Source organism: Meles meles, chromosome 12, assembly GCF_922984935.1.
Source record: "Meles meles chromosome 12, mMelMel3.1 paternal haplotype, whole genome shotgun sequence".
In the NCBI taxonomy this organism is placed as follows: domain Eukaryota; kingdom Metazoa; phylum Chordata; class Mammalia; order Carnivora; family Mustelidae; genus Meles; species Meles meles.
Genome location: NC_060077.1, coordinates 4,290,307 through 4,301,855, shown reverse-complemented (window position 1 = coordinate 4,301,855; position 11,549 = coordinate 4,290,307). Strand labels below are relative to the sequence as shown.

Here is an 11,549-nt window from a genome sequence, read left to right as displayed (position 1 = left end):
AGTCATTCGTAAAGGAGGCAGATGCTGAGCTGCAGCTTTGCTTTCCTCCCGCAAGTCCTCTGACTCCAGGAATGTGGTTCGTCCTTCCGCCACAGAGGGGATGGGCTTCTCTTTAAAACCAGCCTGCCAGAAGCTGCCCACCTTTCTGAGTTAGGACAGAGCCGGCAAGTGGCTAATTTGACCCCTGCATTTTCCATACTCGGGGAGATCACGGGCCTGGCTGCACACAAGACCTGACCTCTGGACTGAGAAGTGTATAGACTTCTGCAGGACCTGCCAGAGTGGGAGAGACGCCGAGAAGCCAGAGCGCTGCCGATGCTCGTGAGAATGGCTGCAAGCCTTGCCTTACTCCTGATGCACGAAGCTTTCTGTTGAACAGCTGCTTGGAGATTTTTTAAAAATCTGCTTCTATCAAGATTAAATCAAAGCCTTTATTAAACATTCCTCCTTCAAACAACCCGCATTTGAGCCAGTACCCCTCCCCAACTTGTGAACCGCGAGGGCACTGTGTCCCGTTCCCCCGACAGGTTGCACAACACTGCAAAGCCACGCCAAGACACAGAACCCCGGGCCGACCTCCACAGGCAGGTGTCCCACTCAGGATCTAGGCAGAGGCTGGCAGCACGGGCTCCCAAAGCAGAGCTCAAGCGCAGGGTGGGAGGAACCGGAGGTCTGGCCCCACCTGTTCCAGACCCAGCCGTGCTCAGCTGGATGGTCCACTCGTGGCTGCCACCTGGTGAGGCTCACACGTGTGCTTTTTCGTCTCTTCTCCAAAGAAAAAGGTGAGAGATGGAGGAGGCAATTTTCAGTTGTGTGTGGGTTTGATTTAAGGCTTTGGCTGTGGTCTTTTGAAATATTAAAATACTTTCTGGGAACGCCATCTCCTAAGCTCCCCATTGGAACAAACGTATTTTCAAAAATGAAAACATTGAACAAAGAGGTGGAGCCCGGCCCAGGGCGTGGGCCGATCAGGTCAGGATGGTGTCGTCCACCTGCTCCGTGGAGTCGGCCTGGCTGGCCAGCTTCTTCAGGGACCGGCGGTTGCACTCATTCAGCACCTCCAAACTGGCCACGTCGAGGATCTTGGAGAGGGCCTGTGGGGAGGATGGAAGGAGGAAACGTTGTCAGAAAACTGGACTACAGTTTTCTCCAAGCCAACAAAAAAAGAGTGTTAACCTCAGAACCAGATGTGGCAGAATCTGACAAAATAAAGGGAGTCCGACGGATCCCCGGAAGTCATGTGCTGAGAAGGGGTCGGGCGGGGGCAGGAAGGGTTTCTGGTGTTGGGGGCCTTGTGACACTCTATGTCACAGGGAGCCGTGCTTGTTCAGTGGAGCATGCGACTCTTGATCTTGGGGTAAGTTCAAGCCCCATGTCAGGTGTAGAGATTACTTAAAAAATTAAAAACTTAAAAAAAAAAAGGTGCCTAGGGGTGGAGGAAGGTGTGAGGGGGGCTCTGGGCTTCACTAGGCAGCCCTCCTGGGATTGGCTTCATAGGTGTGGGTGCCATGTGACACTCTACTTGGAGAAAGAGCTCTGCTGCCAAAAGAAACCCGAACACCACAGGAACGGAGGATGCTCCGAGGCACCAGACCGATCATCTGACCACAACCTGCCCCTCACACTCGGCATACGGGGTGGCAGAGCAGAGCCTGATCCTCAGAGATGCCGCCCAGAAGCAGAGTCGCCCGCTGAGCAGCAGCCGCAGGTGCCCACCTGGAACAGCTCCTCGCCCTGCCGCATCTTCAGGAGGTTGACGATCGCCTGGTCGCTGTAGGCCCTCACGACGGTGTTTTTATCCTTGGTGTTGTCCAGAAGAGCCTTCAGGATGGGTTTGATGGCCTGGGGGTCCAGGGGAGGCAGCGGGTCCTTGTTTGCCCACCAGATCATCTTCTCGGCCACCAGCCTGATGTCACTGGATGGGTTCTGCAGACACTGTGAAGAGGACCAAGCACTTTTAGTCAGGCACATCCAGTCTGTTTCTTAAGGAAGCCCATACTTCTACCCCGACACTCCCTCTTCATCTGGAAACTGACCCCAGTCTCTCTTCCCCCTCGTGGGTGGGTGACAGACAGGCTGTGACATCTCTGCCCCTCACGTCGTCTCGTGCCACTCTCCCTTTTTGGTCACCACTCCTGGCCCACGTGGGCTTTCACTTCCTCAGACACACCCGCTCCTTCCTACCCTGGGGCCTCCACACTGGCTGGTCCCACTGCCTGGGGTCTGGCCCAGGAGCCGCATGGTTGGCTCCTTCTCCTCCTTCAGGCCTCAGCTCAGGTGTCCGCCCTCAAAGGTCTCTGCTGACAACCCTCCCTAAATTAGGGCCCTCCCCATCCCCACAGGCTTTCTGTGCATCTCAACTCCGCAGATCTTGTCTGCCCCATGCAATTCCACGCCTGGAGGGTCTGGCCCAGCTGGGCGCACAGATGATCCTAAGTCAACACCAAGGAACAGCCGTGTGCAAGGTGAGGCCATCACACAGGCTCAATCTAATGGGGGTCCTGAGAACTTTCAGTGGGGCTCCCGGCTCTGCAGGAACCTCATCACTCAATCAAGGGCCACACACCAGCAGCATCGACATCACCCGGGAGCTGGTTACAAAGGCAAGAGCCTCACACTTGGCCCCACCTCTTCGAATGTAAATTCTAGTTCTGACTTGGGTGTACATTCACGTTTGAGAAGCACGCTTTAGGACATGGGTGGCAAGGGCCCACTGTCCAGCTCTTGGGTTTTCCTAGTTGGAGCCCCACGGCCACCACGATAACCATGCTAAGAGCCATGCCAGAGAAAAGGAAGCAGGGAAGAAAAGATCTACTAACATTTGAACCCAGGTCCATCCCAAAGTTTACTAAATCCAGATGCCTAGAGGCGCCTGGGTGGCTCAGTCATTAAGTGTCCGCCTTTGGCTGGGGTCCTAGTCCCAGGGTCCTGGGATCGAGCCCTACATCTGGCTCTTTGCTCAGTGGGAAGCCTGCTTCTCCCTCTGTCTGCTGCTCCCCCTACTGTGTTCTCACTCTGTCAAATAAATAAATAAATAAGATCTTAAAAAAAAAATTAAAAAAACTAAATCCAGATGCCTAGGAAAAAACGCCTAAGGGAGTGGTTCTTAAAGGTCTTATGTGCAGAATACATACCTCTCAACACTTCAATATCAGAAAAAAATATATAATTTTAAGAACGGCAAAAGATATCAATAAACACTCCACCAAGTGAATGTGGGGCTGGCTAATAAGCACATAAAAATTTTCTATAGGAGCGCCTGGGTGGCTCAGTCGGTTAAGCCTCCCACTCTTATTTTCAGCTCAGGTGATGATCTCAGGGTCATGAGATCGAGCCCCACATCAGTCTCTGCACTCAGTGTGGAGTCGGCTTGAGATTCTCTCCTTCCCCCTCTGCCCCTCCCCTCACATGCACCCTCTCTCTAAAAATAAATCTGAAAAAAAAAAAACTTTGTTCTACATCATCACCCACAGACAAATGCAAATTAAATCACGATGTGACGCCACAGCACGTGTCTGAGAAAGGACAAAATTAAAACAAAGAAATGTTTTTAAAAATATATAAAAATAGTGGTTCTTCACTTGATTTGGGGTCACACGTCTACCTGAGAATCGGACAGGAAGTCAGGCACTCTTCCAGAGAGAAAAGCCTACAGAACCCCTCTGTGTTCCGTTCCCACGTGTTCAGAGATCTCGCAGACACAGCCAGCCTGACAGCATACTTCCAGGGTCCTCTGGCCATGGGTCGTTCTCACAGGCTGCCCCACTCACCTTAATGAATAGGCTGGACAGTTTGGCGGGCAACTGTCCTCCTCCTGTCTCGATGTGATGCTTCATCAGGAAGCCCATGCCCCGAACCCCACTCACCGCAATGGGGATCTGTGGGGAGAGGAGAGAGGCGGCTGGGGTGGCATCCTGCCCTGTCCTCAGAACAGCAGGGACAGGCTCTGTCCCATCCCCAGGAATCTCCAGGACCCCGGCCCCTCACACAAGCAACCGCCCCCCCCCCACAACTTCACATCCAAGACTCTTTGACAGCTCTCTTGCAGACAGGCCGCTCTGGCTAGGAGGCAGACAAAGCCTGTGTCACAGCTTTCCAGGAGTGGGGCTCAGAGACCTTCTGCCCTAGACGGAACCTCTAGATGCTCCCACCCAAACTCCTCACTGTTTACAGGTGATGAACTGAGGCCCAAGGAGATCAAGTGGTGGCCCAAGGGTCCAGAAAGTTACTGACAAGGCAAAATTCAAACCCAGGCCTCTCACCGTCCAGTCTGGGGTCGAGCCATCCCCGTAACCCCACGCCCCCTGCTACGTCAACAAGGCTACAGCAGTGGAATTTGGGCTAGAGGAGGACGGTGGGTCTGGTTGCCCCTAAGCCTTACCCTGTCCGCCATGGCATTGCTGAGGATCATGTCCTGAACTTCACCGCTGTACCTGCCTGCACAGAGTCTGCCGGGAGCCACATTCACAGCCACGGACAGCGCCAGGCTCCGCCCATGCCGAACCATCCAGTCAATGCCGGACACGTCCGCTGAGTGGAAGGACACAACTGGATCGACCTGCACTTTACAGTGTGCCCTGGCCACCCGTGAAGCCCCCAGGCCTCCCCGATCCCCGCAGAAATCCCAGTCCACACTGCACCAGGGCCTCCCTGCCCAACGTGGCAAGTTAAGGAGAGGTCTCTCTCAAGCTGCTTCAGACTCGCGGCTGTGTTCTCTGAGCAGAGACACAAGGCGCTACAGGACCACTGGAAACTCCATTTTGCTTCAAGAGCTCAATTCCCCAGGAGAGGCTAGCTGCCAGAAGGCCCTACAGGGCCGGGGGGGGGGGGGTGGAGGGGGGCAGGTGTGTGGAGACAGGCTCTGCAGGAGGTCCCCAGTGTAGAGGAGACCTACCCAGCAAGCACTGCTGAAGAACAGCGTTGAGCTCCTCTTCAGTCAGAAAGGCACACAGCTCACCCAGGCAGCCGGCCGAGGAGATGCGCGTATTGTCCTGACGGGGCACAGAAGACAGTGAAAGGCAGCGTCAGCCGCACCACCAGCTCCCAGGTCAGCGGGGCCAGCCACTCTGCCCAGGATGGAGGGCAGGGGCGGTGGCAGAACAAGGGCACTCAGGAGCTCTAAATCCCATCCTCACTCCAGGCACTCGTGCTCCTGCCGCCAGGGCGGGACTGCCATTCACGGCAGCCGCGACTGGGTGTGGAGTGAACCGCTGCACGCCCAGCACTCTGCTCAATTTTAGAAAACTTCAGTGTGTGTGCATATGGTAACCACCAGCATAACAGCAATAACAACCGTGTTTACGTAGCACCTTTCTTCTTAGAAAGTCGGAACGTTTTCCGTGTGTTCTCTCAAGTAGTCTCAACAGCCCTGGGAGGCACAGAGGGGGCGGCAGGCCCGGAGACCCTCTCTGAGCTCCTTTCCCCGCAGCGCTCCTCCCCTGCCAACGCTGTATGTCATCTTGTGTCCAGACGACACCCTGCGACCTCTCTACTATGCCAGTGCCCTTGAGCCACCTCTGTTATTTGGGTTTGTCCTAGGAAGTCAGAATGAAGCCACTAATCAACGCAAGGAAGATAAGTGAAAGCCGAGCACTTTCTGTCAAAATCAGAGCCAGCTTAAAAAAAAAAAAAAAAAAAAAAAAAAATCAGAGCCAGCTGCGGCCTGCTCCTTGCTGCTCGTCCCTAGCCAGCAACCTATGGGAGAGTGAGGGAGCAGATTTTAAGTCATGTGCTATGTTATTAATAAGCGCCAACCTGATGTGCCTCCCCCAAAACCAACCAACCAACCAGTCAATCAGGGCTAAGGGCCTGCTGAGAGGCTAATGCCAGGTTGGCACCCTGGGTGGCCCCCGCTGATCCAGGGGAAGCTCTGAGAAGGGGGAGAATGGTCTGACCACAGTTTGGGCCTCTGAGCTCCAAGCAGAAGCCCAGGTGCCAAGCAAGACTAACACTGGCTCTCTCTGACGCCCACTCTCTCCAACAGGATCTATTTTAAGCTCCACTGTGGTGAAATGCAAATTGGCCTAAATACTAACTTTTGCTTACACTGGGCATGGCCCTGTAAAAATCCCGACAGACTGTGACCAAAGGAAGGCACAGCCTCCCATCTGCACCCCGAGAGAAGGCGGGGGCTCTAATCAGAGAGCAGCAGCTGGGGATAGGGCCAGACTTCCAGAGCAGTGGTACGCCAGCGATGATAAGGGCTGGCCCCACGTGGGCACACAATGAAACCTGGGAACCGAAGGCCTCACTCCAGAGATTAGCCTCACAAATGTAAATGAGGCTGCACAGCAGAGGGCCTACCACTGCCCGGTCAAAGAAGAAGAAGAAAATTCTTACCCACAGACCCAACCCGATATTGGACCTGCCTCAGCACTGGGCAGCAAATGAGTACTTAACACACGCTTCCAGACTGGGGAAGGGAGGGCTGCGTGGATGGAACGAGACAGCACAGAAGTCAGAAGGCTTGGATTCTGGCTCTGGCCCCACCCCTCACTAGGGTGCAGCTCCAGGTGAGTCTCGCCCTCTCCAACAGGGCTAACACCTCCCAGCCTGTCCCAGACCCTACAAGCCAAATTCCTTAAGGGCCGTGACCATACCTGCTTCACCTCTGCATGAAGACCCTTTGTCTCAGCCAATATTTCCTGAACCAATAAATGAACCTCTTCATTTGACACATGGGGAAATGAGGGGCAAAGATGGAAAATAGCTTGTTGAAGATTAGAGAGCAAGTTAATGAGAGGTCCTGCATTTCCTTACCGTGAAAACCTTACCTTCCTTATCTGTGAATCAGAGCCAATACCAACACCACCGGCCCCATCTCCTTCACAACCGAATGCTTGGGAAACCATAGAGTGATGGGCACGTGGGGAATGATTATTACTACTGAGCAATTGGCAGCTATACCTAGTTCTTCTAACACAAACCAGAGATGCCAACCAAAGCAAAGAGAAGGGGAACCAGCTGAGCCCACCAGCCCCGCCGCCCACCCGCAGCCGTACCTCGTCGTGTCCCAGCATGCTCAGCAGGAGCGAGACAATGTTCTTCCGAATGGCCACATCCACTTTGGCCCCTGCTCCCTGGATCACAAACCTCAGAGCCTGCAGCATGGTGTCCCTACAGAACCAATGCACCCAACTTAAACCCTGGCTCTCCTTGACCACTGCTCCCGCCCACACACGCCCAGTCCAGCCCCAGGAGGCTTTGACAACTACCCGGCCTCCTCAGGGCCAAGCACTGCCCCAGCGGCCCCTCACCTGACACCCGGGTCTTCCATGACACGGATTCCATTCAACAGCTCGGTGAAGAGGGGGTCCACCTTGATGTGGATGGAGATGAGCTTCCCCAGCGCGTCGGCAGCCTTCAGGCGCACCCCCCGGTTGGAGTCCTGCAGGGCTTTGGTAAACGTGGTCTGCAGCTGGGGCAGGAAGGGCTTCAGGGCAATCCCAACCTGTTTGAGAGACCCACATAAGAAGCACAGCTGCTCTGGAGGCCAAGGCTACCACGTGCTACAGGCACAAAGCAATCATATACCACCATGGATGGAACCAGCTCCCGCACAAAGGCCGGGAATAGACGTTCCATAAGACAGGACAGCCAGCACGAACAGGTTCTGCTCAGTCCCATTTTCAGCATCTTTCACTGAACTGGGAGGAGCAGGAAGAGGACCACGAGCACTGCCACCACCTCCTCCGAGGGAGCCATTGGTTGGCTCAAGGGGAGACTAGTCCACATGGACAAGTGACCTGAAACCTTCATCTCCGAATGCATGAGAGAGTGGGGCCAGGGCGCCCGGGCAGCTCAGTCGGTTAAGTGACCGACTCTTGGTTTCAGCTCAGGTTCTGACCTCATGGGTCATGAGACTGAGCCCTGCATCAGGCTCTGCACCTGGCACGGAGTCTGCTTCGGACTCTCTCCCTCTGCCCCTCCCCACATCTCTCTTTAAAATAAATAAATCTTAAAAAATAAAAGAGGGGCACCCGAGTGGCTCAGTCCATTAAGTGTCTGCCTTTGGTTCAGGTCATGATCTCGGGGTCCTGGGATTGAGCCCTGTATCAGGCTCCCTGCTCAGGGAGGAATCTGCTTGTCCCTCTACCTTTGCCCCTCCCCCTGCTCATGCTCTCTCTCAAATAAATAAATAATCTTAAAAAAAAAAAAAAAGGAAAGAAAGAGCGAGCAGGACAGGATGATGGCTGTCAGCCCTACCGAAATCCTATTCCAGTGCTAAGACGGGGCAATGAACCAGGTATAGAAGGGCAGGTGCCGTCTTCTGAGCAGTCGATACACGGGCCAAGCACTGACATAGAACCCCCAGGACAATCTTATGAAACAAATGATCTCAGAAAGTCACTCCTCCCAAGACTGAAGATTTACTTATCGTTAAACGGGAAAATCAAAGCAGCTGTTTGGAGGTGTGGAAATAACTGGGGTTGGGGGCTGTGGGCTGCTGGGAGGCACACTACGGAGTGAAGCCAGTAAATCAGAGGTAGGAACCATCTGGCCATGGATGACACCGACTCATGGCCTGAGGGACAAAGTCTGTGAGGAAAGGGCTCCATTTGTACACAGAGTTATAAAATACCACAGAAGAGAACAGCACAGAGGCGCCTGGGTGGCTTAGTTGGTTAAGCATCCGATGGCGATTTCGGCTCAGGTCATGGGATCAAGCCCTGCATCAAGGCTCCGTGCTGACCATGGAGCCCGCTTGAGATTCCCTCTGCCCCTCCCCCTGCTTATGAGTGTGCTCTCTCTCTCAAATAAATAAAATCTTAAAAAAAAAAAAAAAAGGCACAGAACACAGATGAAAATGATACTTAATTTAAAAAAAAAGACCCATCTTCTATAGAGTAAGGCTGATGCTCACAATGTCATGTTTTATCTGGAAAGTTGCTCCCCACACCTTCCCCTCAAAAGGGGTGAGGGGAGAGAAAACCACAAATTTTAAGCTTGCTTTTGTTTCCAAACCTCAAGTAAGAATTAAAAAAAAAAAATCCGGGCCACCTGGGTGGCTCAGTGGGTTAAGTCTCTGCCTTCGGCTCAGGTCATGGTCTCAGGGTCCTGAGTTCGAGCCCTGCATCAGGCTCTCTGTTCAGAGGGGAGCCTGCTTCCTCCTCTCTCTGCCTGCCTCTCTGCCTACTCATGATCTCCCTCTCTGTCAAATAAATAAATAAAATCTTTAAAAATAAATAAATAAAAATTAAAATTAAAACAAATCCATTTTTATAACAACAAATCTTGGCTCTGTTTCTAATTTTTTTTTACATCTAAAGGGCTTAATAATTGCCCCATGAACTATCAGAAACGGTTAATATGCTGGATCTTTGCTTCTTATACTTTTGCCAGAGACAAGTTATTCCAGCTGTGCCAAACTTCCCTCTCGTTCCTCATCAGACCCTCTGCATCCCTCTTTATGAAGCAGCAACAGAGAACGGAAGTATATTTAAAGGATGTGTAATCGTATTTACGCAGCCCTGGGTTTTTTCCTTTGAACCAACAGTTCTTCAAAAAACAGCAAGGAGCACTAGTGCATAGCACTCAAAAGCTGTCAGGCAGCGAGCCCCATGGCTCGTCCTCTAGGCCTCACACTGCGTGGCGCTGCGCAGGCAGTGCAGCACTCCCAAGTCACAGGTAAGGAGACAGGTGAGGAGACTCCTGGATTCTCCCAGGGTCATTCCGGCCACACAACTGCTAAGTGGTGGACCTGGAATTGACCAGTGTGTAGAGTGAGTCTAGTGCCCAGCGTCTCAACGCCCTCTGCCACGCTGTTTGTCCGTCATGAGCTGTCACCTTGCTGCCACAAGACACCAAGTAGCAGACGGATCTGTTCTCTAAGACCCAAATGGACTGAGAGATAAACGAATCAGTGGCTCACCTTGGCCAGCAAGAGGCTGAGTGTCTCGAGCAGGGCTGCCTTCACGTTCCAGCTGAACCGGTCCCCCAGGATGCGGATCAGAGGCCCAGTGATGCTGACCACGGAGGGCCTCAGGGCATCAGCTGAGGTCAGGCGGATCACCAAACCTAAAGCTTTAGCTGCTTCCTCTTTCTGTTCCGGGCTGCCAGTCAGGACGCCCTCCCGCAACACTGGAAGGATGGAGGTTACCCCCTGACAAGAGAAGCGCATGTGAGAGTCAAATCTCAAAGTCACTGGGCTCAGGTGTCTCCTGTGCAAAGCACAGCCCTCCTGTCAGCCAACCTCTCTGCGACTCCATGAGAGAGACTGGTTCAGGTGCCACGGTCCCAGCATGAGAGGGGATGGGGAATGGCCCTGACCAGGCAGTGATGCGAAGAGCAGAGTTCTGGCACGCCCATCACACACAGGTACACGTGCGGTCACCTCTGTGACTCACGTCTCTGGCTGAGGTGGCCTCCCCAGTTTAAACTGAAAGCGGCATAGACCCCGTCCTCTTAGCCACCATGGGGAAGAAACACGCTTCTGTGAAGGGGTCGAACAGCACCCGGCATCGAGGGTGCAGGCAGAGGAAGGCCATGTGCCTGCAGGCCCCCACACAGGGCCCTGGCTCACCTTCTTCGGGAGGCAGAAGCCTGGCACATGCTCGCCTTTGCTCTCGTTCCCTATGAGGCGGATTTCTTTGTGCAGTTCTTCAATTAGTGCCAGCTGGTTGCCAGCATCGAGTTTCTGTGGGAAGCCAGGAAAGAGTAGAGAGGATGTCAGGGCTCTAAGTACAGCCCTCCCAAGACAGCTTCAGAATAATACCGCAGGGCGAGGGGCATGGGTGGGAGTTTAAGAAAGTCTGGCCATGCATGGCCAACACTGTGGCTGCCTAACAGGTACGTCGTGGGCTATTTTAAGGGTCTAGTGTTCCGATCGTCTGGACTGGGTTATGCTCAAAAGCCGGCTCGGCAATCTGCAGCCCCCTCACCTTGGTGATGGCATTCAGAGCATCCCAGCTCTCCTCCAGAACCACCGGACTGGAGTCGTTGAAGAGGCGGATCAGGCCAGAGACCAGGCTCCGCAGGTGGCTGGTGTAGTCAGCCTTCGAGCGCGAACAGTAAATGTTGAGGATGATGGCGGCGGCCTGCCTCATGCCCACCTCGGGGCTTCGGGTGGCTTCCAGCAGATCCTCAATGATGATCCGGTGCCCAGTGTCATCCTCTACAGAGAGGATCACGGCCTGACAGTTGGCCATCTCCTGAAACCACAGGGGACGCCCAGGCTGAGCACAGCTCCTCTGGGGCAGGCCAGGATGGCTGGAAGAAGGCTGCCAGGGGTCAACGTGCCGCTCACCAGCTGCTCGTCCGGAGTCCCGAGCTTCTCCTTCAGAGCCAGCATGACCGCCGGGAGGATCACTCCAAGGTGGCGGGTCAAGGCATCGCCGGCCACAGACGAAAGGAAAGCCAGCACGCGGGTGTTGACAGGTGGAGTCGTCAGCTGTGGAACGATGAACGTCAGTTCAGTGACCGCTGCCCCGTGCTCGCGGCTGCACCGGGCTCCGGGAGATCCTATCGCTGCTGTTCCAACACAGTGTCTGCTCTGGGGCCCCCCTGCACCCACACCAGCCTCCCCCAGCTTCCGAGCTCAGAAAAGGTCT

At 54.1% G+C, this 11,549-nt stretch overlaps 1 protein-coding gene across 1 annotated transcript in view; it reads right to left on the bottom strand.

Moving 5' to 3' along the window:
* Positions 1-411: 411 nt before the first annotated feature.
* GCN1 (GCN1 activator of EIF2AK4) overlaps positions 412-11,549 on the bottom strand; it is a 59,753-nt gene continuing 48,615 nt past the window's right edge. The window contains exons 48-58 of the mRNA XM_046024615.1: positions 11,246-11,389; positions 10,881-11,150; positions 10,523-10,636; positions 9,872-10,102; positions 7,257-7,450; positions 7,002-7,116; positions 4,895-4,991; positions 4,382-4,530; positions 3,771-3,878; positions 1,717-1,935; positions 412-1,094 (exon numbers count right to left, since the gene is read on the bottom strand). Coding sequence (XP_045880571.1) covers positions 969-1,094; positions 1,717-1,935; positions 3,771-3,878; positions 4,382-4,530; positions 4,895-4,991; positions 7,002-7,116; positions 7,257-7,450; positions 9,872-10,102; positions 10,523-10,636; positions 10,881-11,150; positions 11,246-11,389 — 1,767 coding nt within the window. The 3' untranslated portion in view covers positions 412-968. The remainder of the gene's footprint in view (positions 1,095-1,716; positions 1,936-3,770; positions 3,879-4,381; positions 4,531-4,894; positions 4,992-7,001; positions 7,117-7,256; positions 7,451-9,871; positions 10,103-10,522; positions 10,637-10,880; positions 11,151-11,245; positions 11,390-11,549) is intronic.